The sequence below is a fragment of the Podarcis bocagei genome (assembly GCF_964188305.1).
Source record: "Podarcis bocagei genome assembly, chromosome: 4".
Taxonomy (NCBI): domain Eukaryota; kingdom Metazoa; phylum Chordata; class Lepidosauria; order Squamata; family Lacertidae; genus Podarcis; species Podarcis bocagei.
The window spans coordinates 41,458,087-41,475,626 of record NC_138128.1 but is presented as its reverse complement, the minus strand read 5'-3'; the positions used below and the strand labels follow the sequence as shown (position 1 = coordinate 41,475,626).

General features: G+C 42.9%; 1 protein-coding gene across 22 annotated transcripts in view; it reads right to left on the bottom strand.

The window, feature by feature from the left end:
• The window catches only part of KIF1A (kinesin family member 1A), a 117,044-nt gene that overhangs the window by 14,272 nt on the left and 85,232 nt on the right, over positions 1-17,540 (bottom strand). For 6 of the 22 annotated variants that reach the window (XM_081192492.1, XM_081192507.1, XM_081192510.1 and 3 more), the window contains 7 exons: positions 17,439-17,494; positions 14,371-14,479; positions 13,087-13,153; positions 11,740-11,824; positions 10,183-10,288; positions 5,491-5,517; positions 329-352 (listed from right to left, as the gene is read on the bottom strand). In XM_081192492.1, the coding sequence (XP_081048618.1) occupies positions 329-352; positions 5,491-5,517; positions 10,183-10,288; positions 11,740-11,824; positions 13,087-13,153; positions 14,371-14,479; positions 17,439-17,494 (474 nt within the window). The remainder of the gene's footprint in view (positions 1-328; positions 353-5,490; positions 5,518-10,182; positions 10,289-11,739; positions 11,825-13,086; positions 13,154-14,370; positions 14,480-17,438; positions 17,495-17,540) is intronic. The other 16 variants (XM_081192503.1, XM_081192513.1, XM_081192493.1 and 13 more) reach the window with 3 other exon arrangements.

The window sequence follows — 17,540 nt, the reverse complement described above, 5'->3', positions numbered from 1 at the left end:
AGTAGGTCCACCTCTCAGAAATATTTGTTGACTCTTGTTAAAGAGGATCTGACTATTAGTTGATGATGCACAGTTTCTATCCCATTCTAAACATTGCATCTTGACAATGAGAGTCGCAGCATCTTGCCAAAACCAAAACTGAAAGAGCTGAGACCAAGATCACGGAGACACAAGCCACGGGAGAACAGGTAACTCCAATAGGAAGGAAGGAAAGAAGATTAGGAAAGGAAGAGGAAAAGGGAAGAGGAAACAAGGGAGAGGAGAAAGTGAAAAGAGGAGGAGGGAATAGATCAAGCAAGTGTGTGAGAGTAAAGTGAGGTAGAAATACCTAGTGTCATTTCCCAGTGAAATGCTATAAGTGGAAGGCAACCCAAGACAAACACATGTACACATACACACATACACAAAGAAATCAAAATGTCAGAAAGCATTGTTTATATGGTGCCCTGTGGAAAGCTACCCAGAGAGGCAGCTACATGGGGTAGATGGTGATTTGAACAGAGTGCAGCCATAGATTGTTGTGAATTTGGTAAAGGTGGGCAACAAATGAAAAGCAAAAATACTATTGTCCCTTCACTCTGGGAGCTTCCAGACCAGCTGTTTGTTAAGCACTGATCCTGACACGTTTGCACAGAGGCTTTACAACATTGCCTGTTTATTGAGCATTAATCTTGATATGTTTGCATGGAGGTTATACAATATTGCTAGCTAGTGGTTGTTATCCTGCACTTTCCAGGGCAATTTTCTTATCAGACCTTTTCTGGTGAGAAAAGTGACAGTATATTAGCACTAGAAAATGCAGGATAATAACCTCATCTTGTATAATTGAACAGTCAATATGGAAGTGCCCTCTCTTGGTAGAAGAATATGGTCACAGAATGAAATTCAGAACATAGTTTTGCATATTCAACACTTTCCTTTCACTTTTTAGTTGAATTTCTAATATCTGTGTCCATCCAGCTAGGTTCCCTTCCCCTGCATTATTAGTAGGCTTAAGGATCAAGACTCTGTTTTCAGTGGAGTGTGATTCTTATCAAGATTTTGATTCACAGTGTGAAAAATGGACTAAAATGACTTGAGCAAGGCAAAAGCAGAAAGGGGTTCTGGGTGAAATTTGCACAAACAATAGTTTTCAGCCCTCTTCCAAAGAAAACATGCCAAATACAAATGAATCACTGAAAACACATTGCTAAGCAAATATTGTATGTGGTGGGGGTGGGAAGGTGAGGTTGTGGGTTCCTTTAAAAAAGAAGAAGAAGAAGAACACAAAATTTTGCACTGTCAAGAACTTAATGGGAATGCCACTAGTATGACTTTCAAATCTAGAAGTTAAGATGAAGGAACGCTATTCTGGGGGGCTAAGTGCATGGAATTCTGATTATGTCACTTCATTCATTGTATTGTGATATTTGTACTGAGAACCTAGACTCATTCATGCAACAATAAACTTTTACCCTACTCCATAGGTTACGGGCTTGTCTACACTGATACACTAGAAAAGAAGAAATGTGTATCTGTGTGCTCTTTAATTATTGGATCCTTTGACAACACCAGAAATATATATTACTAATACAATCACTTTTCTAAGCATCTGGTATTCAATCTGGAGAATTTAGAAATATATTATCAAGCAGAAGTTGCATATAAGCAGAAGTTGCATTTTTTTCAACAGGCAATTTAGCTCACACATAATACATTGCTAGTCAGATGGTAAGGATGAGAATAAAGCTTTAAATGCTATAATGTAGTCTAGAATTTACACTCAAGTATCCAAGGTAGTGAGTTAGGAAAATGTATTATCAAAAGTTTCTTCAACTGGTCATTTGCAGGTCACATTTTAGAGAAGTTATTGAATCAAAGCCAGTCTGAATTATATAGAGCTGTTATGGTGGATCTGGAAAGCTATGAGTATGAACTTGCACCTCAATCTCTTGAACAGCCTTACTGTAGTGCTACACAAAAACGCCTCTGTGTTGAGCCAGCATAAGAATGGTAATAGAAGAGGGAGCATTCCCACTGTTTAACCCATGCTGCCAGCTGCTGCTTTAAGCAAGGGTGGTTCACTGCACAGGAGGGTTCCTCTAGCAATAGAGTAAGTTGCTTCGTAAGGCAATACAGGACTAGGACAATGTGGGGCATCCTTGCTGGTCCCTGGCAATCCATCCTCCTCAACTGGATTTAGGCCTGAAAGACCAAGGAAATTTGAGGGTACACGGAGAGCAAGTCGTAAGCAAGCACAGTTTGTGACACTGCACAACATTGTCACTGATCACGGAGGCATGCTTGTGAAGACATCAGGCATCACTTCCTATTTCCCAGCTTTGTGAAACTGAAGCCAACATGAGATAACCTTCTGGTCTTAAACCAGCAAGGTTTAGGAATCACTGAATTAAAACATACTATACACTGAACTGTGATGAGAAATGGTGCTGCTAAATTGAAAAAGATCTAGTTTTTTGGTCCAGATTACAGCATGCCCTGATAAACAAAGAGAAGAAGCAAGCAAGGTGTGCCATGCAAAGGTGCTATAGCAAGATATGGAATTCAAGATATAGCAATAATTACTGGTAAATACCAATTGTTGGAGGAAAATCAGTTGGTGTCTCAATTTACATAGAAGTGCTAAAAGTCAGTCTGACCTGGGAAAAGTTCCTTCCCAGCACCAAATACACACAACAACTGTCAAGTTCATCCCAAGGAGAACATTACCCAAGCTCACACACAAACCAATAATGGAACACAGTTCCACCATGCTACCTGGAACAAGCAATAGAACACAGTGGATGAAACAAACAGAACTGCTGAAGAAGGAACTGAGCTCTGCAATGTTGTTACTAAGGCTAGGGTTGGGGAGCAATTAAATCCACTTCCCATTTAAAGCTGAATTTATCAAATTCACACTTTCTCAAGCAGTATGAGAACCAATATACAGCCTTCCTTTGAAATGCACATGCATCTCAATTTTGAGATGCCGCTCTCCAACTAGCTAATGCTTACAACAATTCATTTACCTGTAGGTATAGGTTGGTATACAAATTTATTTATTTAATCAATGATGATGATGATATGCATAAAATGAATATATTCATGAAATTTATACATAAATGCATTATATTAGGAGAAATTGCTTGCAAAAGCCTTACATTAGTCAAAGCTGCATACAGAACTGTGCTTGTTAGGAAATATTGGCTAACTTTCATGTGGATTTTTAAAAAGAAAATTTGCAAATTGCTGCAGAAATGTTGGGACCCAAATTTAGGAATGGAAAAAATGAGAAGCTCAAAAAACTGAAGCTGACGGATCCTTTCATCTCTATCCAAGACGGAAAGGCAGAATCTGAAGATTGAATCTATTTATTAGTTAACACTTATTGATATGTATTGTTATTTAATAATAGATAGACCCATGACTTAAGCATGGGCTGCCTAACTGGTTCTTAGGTATCTGCCAAACACTGACAGTCTCTGAGTTCTGGAAGTATACTTATTCCCTGGAGTTAAAGGCCAGGCTAGTGATAACAATGAATGACTGGAAGGCATATCATTATTTATTGGACTGCTATACCTCTATAATGACTACCTGCACAAAATGGTGCCTGGCACCAATCAGAGAGCTCATTAAATAGGCCACATGCAAGCAATAAACCACATATTATTGCTTTGCAGCATCATTGTACAGTATACAAGGGTAGTACAGTGGCACCTTGGTTTAAGAACAGCTTAGTTTATTAACAACTTGGATTAAGAACACTGCAAACCAGGAAGTAGGTGTTTTGGTTTATGAACTTTGCCTTGGAAGCAGAACATGTTCCGCTTCCTGTTTGGTGTAAATTGAGTCCCCCACTGCTATGGGAAAGCACGCCTTGGTTTAAGAACCCTTTGGTTTAAGAACGGACTTCTGGAACAAACTGAATAGTTACTCCAGAGGAATCAGAGGACACTTAGCATAGTCCAGTTTATTCCATTTACTCCATGAAATTTATTTCAAGCCTATCTTTGTATCATCACCGGCAGACTGAATAGTTACTCCAGAGGAATCACTTAGCATAGTCCAGTTTATTCCATTTACACTTCCCTGGAATGACAACTTTTGTACCAAACTTTCAGAAATAGAAGCTCAATAAGCATGTGCCTCAACATAACCACAATCCCTTGAGACACCTCAGATCAATCAAATATCTGCAAATGACTTGCAATCAAGGTAAGCAAGAAAGGCCTCATTTTATTCCTATTCTGCCCATGCTGGACTATTGACTTCTGCAAATCCAAGGCAGCCAAGAACTAAGTCCTGGGCTCTCAATGGAATTCATTCAGAAAAACCAGTAAACTAAAACAAACCTTGATATCCACAATCCCATTTTCTCAGCATTCTCTTCCTTAGCTCTAAATACAAAGGGAAATCCCAAACACACCTTAGGGGAAGGAGGAAGTATTCCAAAGTTAAGTACAGTTTTCAGATTGTATGTCAAGATTGTCCACCTTGGATAATATTCTAAACGTCAACAATTCCCGCTGGCTTGGTTTGCATGCAGTGCTAGGCCAACCATGGCTCAGTGTGAATGCTCAAGTGTGCAAGCTTCTGGAGAGGAGGTTGCAGCCACCTTGCTCTTCTTCCAGTCCTGCTGCACCTGTGAGTTAAGGTTTAGTTTAGTGTGTCATCTGAACCCAGGCTCCTGGTTTGCCACCTCCAGAACTGCAAACCAAGAACAAACCTTGGTTACAGCTCATGGAGTGTTTCAAACCACGAGCTAAGGTTTAGACAGCATGCTAAGTCAAACAATTGCTTGGCTCTCAACAGCAGTGCAGCAGCAGGACTGGAAGAGGAGCACATTTGTGCTAAACCACTGTTTGGCTTAGCATTACATGCAGACTAATCATTGTAAAACTTGCAGACCATTTAATGCTTGTGTTTCTTGGGCTGCGTTCTCCTTCCCACGAAGCCTGTTAAACTAGGTTCTTCCCTCATCTCCCACACGGCAATGGCTCTCCTGCACCCCCATCCCCTTCTTTTCATCACACCCAGCCCAGCTTCTCATGCAGCCTGCATCAGCACACAGCTATCCAAACTGCCTTCGTGCCAGAGCTGGGATCAAGGGAAGGGGCTTCAGCATGGACAAAGGGTGGAGCAGCATAGTTTTGGCAGATGTCAGAAAAAATTACAACCGCAGCAAAACAGAAAGTAAAACCAGCCAAAAAAAGAACATAGATTTAGAAGATTTTTTTTTAAAAAAAGAGAGCTGTTTTTTTAAAAAAAATAAAGGAAGAAAGAAAGAAGAAAAGGAAACCAAACAAGGAGTGGGGAGAGAGACCCAAGGAACAAAATGGAACAAAAAGCCCAATGATACAGAAGAGAAGGAGAAAGAAGCTGGTGTATTTGAGTGGGTGGAGGGAAGTTCCAACTGTAGCATTGGTGACCACAATGCTTACTTGGGTAGGGGCACCAGGGAGGAGGTCAAATAAATAAATAAATGGGGAGGGGAACAAATAATACCTAGGCATATCCGAATCAAGAAACTGCCTGCAAAAACACAAACAATCACATGGTTAGTGTGGGTTCAAATGGGTGGTAGCAGCAACAGCAGCAGTAGCAGCAGTTCCATAGTGCAGCTTCTCAAAAGCCCAAGCCCTATAAACAGCACCTCTCTCTGCCCACTGGCAAGCCACAAAAAGCTGCAGTAGAAAATAGCAAAGCATCCAATATCACAACCATTATGAGTGAGTGGAGTGAGTGAGTGAGTGAGTGAGTGAGTGAGTGTCCGACACTGACACCGAATATTGGGGCCTGAGCTGGGGAGAGCTGAGCAAATCCTGGTATAGTCATGAAGTCCAGTGGGTGCATCACTTTTTGCATGCCTACCCAATTTCACAGTGGTCTTGTGAGCAAAGCCCAAGTATGCCACCTTGAATACAAATGTAGTAACTAACAGGACTACCCTCTTGGTATTGAGATTTGAATCATGTGATGGCAGCCTCATTTATTGCACTAGGATTTACCTTGAGTTCTTGGAACATAACTGCATCAACCATCACCCAATCAAGTTATTAAGGCCCGAATGAGCCCCCGAGGCCATTCTGTCCATGTTAATTCATGCTTAACCACTACACATTGGGGGGCGGGGGTTAATGCCATAGCGACAAGGAGTTTCCAAGTTCTTCACTGCATTTATAAGAATGAAGGCAATGGAACCTTCTCTAGTCTCATAGAGGTTTCAGTGGCCGGGGGATAGAGGGAATGAGACCAAAATATATTGTTATTTGGTCTTTGGGAAGGCAGCTAGGTAACACACAATAGCAAAGCAGTGAGCAGAAGCAAAAGATTCACATGATGGGTTAGGTAGGTTCCCACCCTTCTCGCTTCAGCAACGTCAAGACCCAAAGCAAGCCCCCAGAGCCCATGCAGAACTGAAGGGTGGAGACTCTGGAAGATGGTAAATTGTCCATTGTCTTCCTCAGTTGCTCTAGATTGTCCTCCTCCTGCAAAATCTGGCCATCCTGCTAGCAAACTCTGAGGCATCAGCCAACAATTCAGTTCTCCTCCATGCAGGCAGCTGAGAATAATGCTCTTATGCCAGGCACAGATCCAGAGAGGAAGAACCAAAACATGAATGCTCTGTATATGTGATTCCTATCCCTCCCCAAGCAACCTGACAGGTGCTTCATGACCCAGGATAAACCTTTTTATTGTTCTTGACACTTTTGAGTTTTAATTGCTTTCTTTGAAAAATGAATTTTAATGAGTTATGCTGCTTTGCCAGAGAAATTGATAAATGTTGTAAATGAAACAACCCGAACATGTCCTAAAGCATATGAATGCTTTGTTAGTTGATTTGAAAAGTCATGTTCAAGTATTCTGCTGAGAGCCTGAGTAAGAAAGAAGCAGAAAAATCCATTCCCAGAATATGCAGTACAGTGGGGTGGGCAACATGTGACCTTCCAGTGTTGCTGGACTACAATTCCCATCAGCCCCAGCCAGCATGGCCAGTGACCAGGGAAGATGGGAGTTGTAATCCAGCAACACTGAAAGGGCCACTGGTCCCCCATCCCCACACTAGAGATATCCAATCCAATATGCAGAATTACCTAAATGGACTGCACATCCAGGATGACTCCGTTCTTTTACTGATCAATATCCACCATACAACTACAGAAAATCTTTAATGTCAGCTTTATTCAGTGCTCCTAGAACTTTTGCAGGTGGCTGGCATGCTGACAAGCTGGGCACTTGCAAACCAGGTTTGCTGTGCTTATCCCTAATAGCCAAATGTACTCCCAAGATTGTCACAGGGGGAGCAGCAACTGTTGAGCAAAACTAGGGATGATCACTTTGAACACTCATGACAGCAGTTACTTTTGCTGTGAGGTTCTTCCTATTTTGCTTGTGCATGCTGTGTCTGTTGCTAAAGAAACTGCCATTTGGAAATACTTTTCCATAACTGCAACTCCTCCCTCTTAATCCACGGAGCAGGTCTTTAGCAGCTACTGTTTCAGAGAGATACTGCTGTATGCTGGTTGGCCCTCCTTTCATTGATTTTTCTGGGTTGGGTTCACTTAATCAGCCCCATCGCTGGAACCCCTGCACAATGACTTCTGCTTGTGCAACAGGCTTCCCCCCCTCCTCCTCCCACATACAGTACCCCAAAATTGGCTCAAGGGTGTCCGCAAAATTTCCAGAACAGCACATGGGGGTGGGGGGGCTTGTTCTGTCTGGCAAGCTGCAATGTTTGTGCAGACAGAATGTTCATCATAGCACAACATGGAATTCCACTCCTTGGTTTTTTAACATTTCAATTTATTTGTCATTTATATATTGCTTGCTTATTTGGAAGAGAAACGCCATTAGAGGTGAATACTAAAAAGAGTCTTTGCTCAATTGTTAACATTAGGAAGTTCACATGCCAGTCTTCCTTGCAGTGTTGAAAAAATGGGTGAGGGGGTATAAGCTATGGGCTAGCCTTGCCTCCATGACTGACGTGAGCCACAGCTAAGCCTGATGAAATGCTTCCCCGCCATCCATACATTCAGACAGCACAGGAAAAGGGCAGAGCTAGCCTGTGTGGCCCCACAACCCCTTTCACCCATTGTTTCAGCACTGGAGAGCAGGCTGTGTGAACCTCCCTACTGCATAACCTTTGTCCTAGGGTAACTCACCTCAGACAATCTGTCTTCTCTTCCAGCATTTCTTTGGCAGCTTCTGTTTTTCACACATCGCATACTAACACCTTGCCTCGTCCGCAACCCGCATTTTTATTGTTCACAGCTCAACCATACAAGCTCGTGATGAGTGGTTTCTTTTGCCAGAGGTTCAGGATAAATCATGTTATGTTAAATGTCTGAATGGAGATGAGTATTGAGGGACCAGCCTGAGATGCTTCAGTAAAAATGGAGTAGCCACACAACTACAGGAGACATGGAAAGGGATATTCCCCACCCACCACCCAAAAAAGTGAAAGAAACTGAGATTGGAAGCCGTGTTGCCTCTTGCCTGTTGTTCTCCTGACATAGTAGCATGAGTACCCCATCCATGGGACCAAACTCAGTCCTTCATCTTAGGAATTATAACTGTTACAATGCATTACCATCCTGGCTGTCTTAGTGCAGACCCAGGTCATTGAACCTGAGCTTTCACAGCCGACTCCCACAATGAACCACCATTGACAGGATGGGCAGCAACAGCAGCAGATATGTTCTATGCTTATGATAATATTTTATTTTCTTGCTAATTATACTGTTTTATTTAATGTGCATTTTATACTTGACCTCCTTTGTAATGTTTTGTTTTGAAATATTTAAGATAATTATATTATATTGCTTTGAATCTATACTTTATATTTGACTTTCTTCGGTAATGTTTTATTCTGGATTCTTTTATTTGATGTTTCAATGTGTTGTAAACTGCTTTGCGATATTTTTGTTTAAATATAAAATGATATAGAAATGGAATGGATAATAATAATAATAATAATAATAATAATAATAATAATAATAGGTAAAGGTAAATGACCCTTGGTTAACTCCAGTCAAAGGCAACTATGGGGTGTGGCGCTCATCTCGCTTCAGGCCGAGGGAGCTGGCGTTTATTCACAGACAGCTTTCCAGGTCATGTGGCCAGCATGACTAAACTGCTTCTGGCACAACAGGACACCGTGACAAGTGCCAGAGCACACAGAAACGCTGTTTACCTTCCCGCCGCAGCGGTACCTATTTATCTATTTGCACTGGTATGCTTTTGAATTGCTAGGTTGGCAGAAGCTGGGACAGAGCAACGGGAGCTCACCCTGTCACGTGGATTAGAACCACCAACCTTCTGATTGGCAAGCCTAAGAGGCTCAGTGGTTTAGACCACAGCGCCACCCCCGTCCCAGCATATTCTGAATTTGCCCTGGTGATAATGTGCTTGGTGCAAGCATTGCTATTCCAGCTCCAAGGAAGCAAAATATCTCCAAGCAGCTGGTGCCAACTTTCAACAGTCCTGTTCTATCTTTTCCCCAGAAAACCAGCTCTTAGTGCATGAACAAGGAGCAGTGATAAGCAATAATGTGATTTTTGCTAATGTATAAGGAACAGCATACCACAGGCAAATCCAAAAATTCTGTATGTATGGGGTAAGACCATTGATTATTGGTAGAGCACAATATTTGCACACAGAAAGTCCCCGATTCTATGTGTGGCAGTTTAAGATATTGGTTAGCATGTGGAGCAGGAGAGATCTCTGCCTCAAACCCTGAAGATAAGCTGTCAGTCATAGTAGACAATTATGGGCTAAATGGACAAATAGTCTGAGCCTAGTACAAAGTAGCTTCTGATATGGTTCTAATTCACTGGACATTCAGTGATAAGGTGATGGATGTTCATGGCCAAGGCCAAACAAGAAAAATTAGGCATGTTTGGCTGGAATCTTTGTTACCAGCCTGGTAAAACTCTTCTCAATCAGAGGGATGCTTGGGGAAAATATTTTGGACCACTGTTGCTTTCTCTTTCTGCTACTTGGACACTATAGTCCTGTTACTTAGCTAGCCTCAGCATGGCTTTAGCTCACTGATTGTCCATACTGCAGTATAGGGGGGGCCTTCAGAGAAATGCCCCCCCAATATATATTTAGGTATATACACTCCCTGAAAATCTACAGGGAGGTCATGTTTGCCTCAGGTTAAATGAGCAGAGCATGCTTTGTGGCCAGACTCACCGATCATCCTGGGAGGGGCGGATGTATCCTGATGACAGGATGTTCAGAGATAGGATGTTGGGGTCAATGAGGGATTCATCTCCTTCTGGGGTGTTCCGAATCCGACCTAAAAGCAGAAAACACCACATACAGTTTATTCCTGAGGGAACTCAAACGCAGGTATATTTTTCAGCCTATCAATGTGGTGATCCTGTCAAGCTGTAGCTATTAAGAAAATCATATTGCTGCAACATTTTTGTTTCTCTCACTATACAGTGGTACCTCGGGTTAAGTACTTAATTCGTTCCGGAGGTCTGTTCTTAACCTGAAACTGTTCTTAACCTGAAGCACCACTTTAGCCAATGGGGCCTCCTGCAGCGCCGCGCTGCCAGAGCACGATTTCTGTTCTCATCCTGAAGCAAAGTTCTTAACCTGAAGCACTATTTCTGGGTTAGCGGAATCTGTAACCTGAAGCATATGTAACCTGAAGCGTATGTAACCCGAGGTGCCACTGTACAGATCCATGCTGCCCTGGAACAAATAAGAGGCAGCAAGCCTACCACACCACTATAATTTGGAGACTTCTCAAAATCTGCCTGCATAAGCAACATAAATTCCCTGGTATAGTAGCCTCACAGCCCCTGAGGTTCTAGGGGCAGAATAGCTCCTCACAATATATAAATACCATTTTGAATGGTTTTCACTGCACCACATACCAGAATAAGACACAGATCTCCAGAGTGCAGACTGTCTACAAGTCAGTAAGAATGCTCAGGGGCCTACTTAAGGTCTCGGAGCACTGCTTTTGATGCTCAGCACATAGCATTTGTGTCTATAAACCTCTCTGGAGTCAATGGGAGTAAGGGGCTGCTCGGTTCAGGCAACCATTTGGCCACAACAGGGGTGGAGAACCATTTTCAGACTTAGTATTGCATTCCCTCATGGGGAACCTTCCAGGAGCCACATGCCATTGGTGGGTGGGGCTAGAGGCAAAAATTAGCAGAGCAATGGATGTGACTCTTACTCCTGTACTAGTGAAGGTTGGAGCATTTGATCAACTAGGGCACTGCCCCACTAACCTCCATCTGGCCTCATCTAACCCCCACCTGCCTGCCTTCTTACTTACAATCAGTCCGAGGAATGGCACCGGCTATCAGCTTTCTACTCCTTAAGACTCTGGGCTGCCCTTGTAGAATTCGGCAGGGAGGAGAACAGAGACAAAACTAAAGCGAGTTGGTTCTGCCCGCCATTGGCTCTGTCTCTACTTCCTGTTGGCCTTCCTGCCTTCTGCCCTACCAGTTCCAATGGAAGTGAACCACCATTGCCCTGTTCATTCCAGCCGCACAAAAGCCACGAGGTTTTCAGCCCTGCACATACAACACCCACACATCTTCACCCTCCATCTAGGCAAACCATCAGCATTATCACATCCAAGCCCATCACAAAGCCAGACCCATGAGACGACATGGCCCAGGGTGCATTCTGAGAAGCCCGGGAGGTCATTTTGCACTCCCGGGCCTGAGACTCCACCCCCTTGGCCAGGAGATACAAGAAAGGGTAGACACAAGCTTTACTTACCCACAACCAGCTCCCGCACTTCTTTCCAGCGAATGTGGCTCCCTGTCTCATGCACCAGGGTGACGGTGATCCTCCTCTGGATACCCTGTCATCCACCATGCCCAAAGAGAAAGGAGGCAGCGGTTATGAGAACTTCAGCTAAGCAATGAGCAGCACTGGGTGGGTTTTGCCCTTTGCAAAAGGATATGTGCATGAACAGGGGCAAAAATATTGGCCAAGAGAGGGAGAAGGACATGGCTCCTACAACAGGTCACCTCTTATAAACTGGCCCTTAAATGAGGCAATCTACAGTGCTAGCCACATAGTCTATTTGACAAGTGCTTTGCTAAGATAGGCAAATAAATACAGTTTGTCTCATTTAAAAGGGTCATTTGGGCACTGCTTTATTATGCGTATGAGCAAGATATACAACAGACTTCCTACAGCATATCAAAACTTTTGGCTGCTTTCAATTTTGATTCTGTGTTACTCCTCTTTCATTGCACTGTGCTGCATCATAGTTACTAAGGGGGAGGGTATATTTTGTTGCATACGTGCTGTTGTTTAACCTATAAGAAGAAAAGCAATAAAAAATACTTTAAAAAAAAAAAAAGGAGGAGGCATTTTAAAGGAGGTAATCTGCAGTGCAGAGCACAGTTGAACCTCTCCCATTTCCTTTCCTGACAAAAGATTCTATGTACTGCTCAGCATGAAAAACAAATTTATGGCAAACCAGTAGAGTGAGAGCGTAAGGTGCAGCAGTGAGCAAGTGCTAACTCGGTCTCGTGGCTCCTACAAATGGAATGAAGAAGTTAACCGAGCTAGGAGCAAGGCCAGATAACAGTCTAATATCAGGACACAAAGTTCTAAACCCAACAAGCTTGATTGCCAAGATGAGACACACACCTTATTAGCAAGAATTAGTTTTGCAAAAATGTGTAGCCTATAGGTGCACACTCCATTGGGGTTGGTGCACCTGTTCTCACCAGGGGAGGCATCACATGGCTCTGGGAGATAACGCCAGAACCTCCTGCTCCTCTGAATCCTGTTTAGCCACCCCAGGCCATGGCTCTGAGCTCTCTCCAGTCTCTGACAGCAGTTGAGATTCCTTTTTGACAGGAGAGAGCTTTTTTCCTCACTGTCTTAGCATCCCCACCCCATTCCTTCTCATGCACCTCTTCATATGTGTCCAGAGTCTGCCATTCCAGGTCTGTGCCCAAAGATGCTTAGTTAAACATGGCAGGAGGCTTGTGTTTTTATCGGTGTTTCACTACCCACCTTCAGTAATTTTTGGATGTAGAACTGAACCTAACAAAAATATCATTACAGAAAAGAGCCAATGAGTTTGGGTATTGGGGAAGAAAATACCTGGTGTAGAAGGAATGTTCCATGGCAGGGCATTCCTCCACGATGATCCACAACAGCAGGGATGTAGCTATAAAAGAAAGCTACAGTGAGACAGGATGTGGAATGTCAGCCCACAGCACCAAGTCCCCCAAACAGTGTAAGTGAAACACACTCTTAGAGATCCTTGCCTGTGTTGCCCATGCTACCATGCCTGTATTTTTTGAACAAGTTCACTGAACATTGTATTTGCACCAAATGCATTCAGCCTGTGTTATGGGATGCCCTGAGCCTGCATCCCATCAAAGGCCCCACATTGCAGACAGGGACAATTGCTACAGAACACACCACAGTGGTCTCCACAACTTCAGGGTCAATGCTAGGTTTATTTGCATCAGTCTATCCTTTGCCTTGTGGGAGAAGGGCAAAAGCAGATAAGAAATGGGGAAACACAGAGAGAGAGGCTTTCAGACTGCTTCACAGTCACTCAGCAGGAGGGCATGCAGGATTAAGGCAGCAAACTGCTCTTGATCCTGCACAGACCACAGCCAGAAAAAGGGTATGATCATACTGTGTGGCATGTAGGAATGGTGGAGAATTTTGATGCAGTATGCATTTAAAGCTGAATCTATCAATTTTGCAATTTCTGAAACAATATGTGAACCAAAGCACAGCTAACCTTCAAAACCTGCAAAGTAGTTCTCCCAAGCAATGTTTACAAAAATGTATACATTAAGGGAAGGGGGGCAGGGAAATGAAAATATTAGGAAAAAAATAACACGCAGAAATGCATTATACTGTATTAAGGGAAACAGACTGTTTCTTAGGAGAAATTTGCACTAAGATGTCAATGAATTTACATGAGGGGGTTTTTTGGTGGGGAGGAATTGCAAATTGTTGCAGAATGCAGAGAACTGAATTAAAGTTTGGAAAAATGAGAAACTGAGAGAACGAAAATTAAGATTATTCTATCCATAGCGGCATAAGGATATTCAGTTCAATTATTTGTGATATACCGTAACCGATACTCTTTTCTCATTAGGCAACTATTCACCCACAGCTTGACTTTTACATATAGGTTTTGTATCCCAAATTCTCGGTACAATGCTTTGCAAATATGTAGCTTGTTTCTAACTTGCATGTGCATGACTCAGCAAAATAAAGAATAAGAGGACTAAATGAGCACGTTCCTAAGAAGTCTCCTTAGTCATTCCTAAGACAAGTTTCAGGTAGGATGATCAAATTATGTCTCCTAGAAAAGAAAGCTATCCCCATCCCACTGATCCACTGACAAATATAGACACTTACTCGCCATTGGCCTCAAGCTCACAGATTTCAAAGAAAACCATCAGATCATACTTGCACTGGCAGGGGCCAATGCTGGGCCTTGTCATGGCACTCAGTTTGGTTGCAGGCACTGCAAAAGAAAAAAATTGGAATTAGAGGCTAAAGATAAGGGCAAACAAGCCCTATCTTCTCAGATTGTAGACTGGCTTCACAGCTTGGGCTTGTCCACATTGGAGTTTACAGTGTGTATGCAGCTGTTCGCATTCCCATTTGATTTATGTAGTCCACATGATGTTACCCTTAAAGAACACCAATCTCAATGCTTCCCCCCTGCAAATTCAGGTTTACCTGAAATGGGGATGATCCAATAAATTGGGGGTGGGTGGGAATCAGCTCCAAACAATCGCACTTGGGATTTCAGAATATTTGTTTCAGGGTTTGGGTGTAGGTGGATCAATCATCATTTTCTGCTACTCCCCTTTTCACACCCGCTATTTTTTTAATGCTTTTATTTATTTTCATGCCCAACTATTTCTGAAGTACTCCTGAATGCAGGAGCATAGCCTTATCTATATTTTTTTCTTTGGAACTCTCAAATTTGCACAAAATCACAAGCAAACCACATAATTTTTTCATAGCATTTAATTGGCATAATAGAACCAACAAAGTAGAAGGTGGGGGCAAACACAAAAGGGAACTCCTATTGGTATGAACTGAGAAGGCAGAGGTCTAATTCAAATGGGGGGGGGAGTGGATTAACAGCTAAATAATGCTCAAATATGGACAAGGCCCACAGCACAGCAAGGGCAGGACAGCCAGTTACACCAACACTTACTATGTAAAATTTAGAAAGAGTCAATGGTAAGATCCATTAATGTTTGAAGAAGGCTTTTGGACCCAGATATACAAAGAGGAAGATGGATGGGGCTCTGTAAGCAAATGCATAAGCACACACAAAACACATCTTCTCCTGCATTGAGATCAACAGACCCACATATATGAAAACAAAGTCTTAGTTTGTTTTCATCAGCAATGCAGTCTCTCTGAATGACAAACAAGAAGGACTGGGCTTAAAGATTTTCATGAAAGACACAAGACACACAAAGAAAGGGGGGTGGCTAATGCTCACGGCATTGTTAAGTGGTGTAAAAGAAGAACCATGTAGGTAAATAAGCATATTATTAAGAGCTAGAGGCATTTTTTTCTGGAGTGGATGTTTGGAAAATATTGTGGTCGACTAGCATACATATAGACAGCAATTCTGCATGCCTGAACTTTGAGACACCCTGAGGAGATCTATTGTACCATGTCCTAGGACTCCAGAAATCAATTCCATTACGCATCTCAAGTGGAACTTTTCATTTCCCTCTACTTGTGTTCCTCACTGGTGAAATTGCAAATGTCTCAAGTTAGGTTTTCTGTCTTTGCTCCCCCCCCCCCAAATGCTATTCTGTAAGGTGCTGTGTACAGTTATGGATTTATATGCATTTATATCCCTATCCTTAAGCATTTTCAAATCTATTGGGAGTGGCCAAACATTGAAGACAGGTATGGGGAACATGGAGTACAGCAGCATCAGGACAGCCACAATTCCCATCAGCCCTAGCCAACATCATGGGAGTTGTAGTCAAGCAACATCTGGAGGGCCACAGGTTTCCTCACCCCTTGTTTAAGAGAGGAATGAATGGCCCAACACCATCACTGAATCCCCTGAGCTGCACTAACAGCCCATAAATAAATATAAGCACACAAGACACACACACACAGAACCCAGAAGAAAGAGGTAGCAGGAAATCACATAGAACACTGCACACAGCAGAATGGAATATCCCGTTGACTCAGGGATCAAAGTCATCCTGTGAGGGACTCACATATGTTGTGGATTCATTCAAGACACTATACAAACTAAACTTGGGAAAGCAATGCAATTACACTGCTTTATGGTGTCCCCTTTTTTCCTGTCCTTCTGAGTAGTGCATTGGTGCCTTTCTCAGGAGCCCTCCAAGTCAAGATCCCTGAGTCTGGGCCTTCCAAAGCTTTGTCCAGGGACCAACCAGGCTTCTGAGCCTTTTTCACAACACAGTTCCCAAGTAAGAGGGATGGTGTGGTGCTGGGATCCTCCCCCTCTCTGATGAGGAAAGAGGAGGCTGTGCTGGCAGCATACAACATGTGTCCAGAGAATGTTTCCAGGAGCTGGCCAGCAAGCACGTTGGGTATCAGACCCTTAATCATCAGGAGGGATCTCTCTTGTTCTTCACAGGGGAAACAGAGAGGCAAACAGAGAGCACAATACAATATGAAACAATTATGCACAGAAACACGATGCAGCCTAAACAAAATACATAAGCAGCTCATCCAGTGCTTGCAAACCCAAATAGCCTTAAAATGTAGTGTGCCATTCAGAACCACAATGTGGAAGAATGAGGAAGCCAGCCAAGCATTTATCACGTTAGACAGATACTCAGCAGTGGGGGTGAGACATACTGGTGACAGTAATGCTGTACGTGGCTATCACCGTGTTATCAACAAACCATCTATAGTGATAAAAGAAAGGAATGGAGCAGGCCTAGACAGCGTGCACACCATACATTTAAAGCACATGGCTTCCTCCAACAATCATGGGAACTGTATTTTACCCCTCATAGAGCTACAATTTCCAGCACTGTTAACAAATTAAGGTCCTATTAATTTTTTTGGGGGGGAGGGGAGTGACTTTGTGCTTTAAGTGTACTCTAAATGTATGGTGTGTGCACAGCTCAAGTTTAGCCTCATTGCTAGAGAGAGCTGTGGAAAAGGCAAAAACTTAGAAACTTGCTGAAGATGTATATTCCATTGCTGGAACAAAGCAGCATACAGCTTCTGAGCAAAAAAGAGGACCCCCCCCCAACTTAAAATGGAGGGTACTCAATATGCCACAGCTATGGGGCATGCTCAGGTCACTTCGCTGGCTCTGCTGAGAGACCTGCTCCATCACATTCTTTCATCCCTGGCAGCAGCTATTCCATGAGACTGCAGCTGCTTCTCCTATCCTTTTGGTCCTTACATTTCTATTTACAATCATGCTAAATGAAAAGCAATTTCTCTCCTACCTGGTTTGGATAATGGCATGACCCGAGGGAAATGGCGCCGGGATGGTCTTAGGGGGCTGTAGAGAAAGAAACACTAATTTTAAAAAGGGAACACAGTGAGAA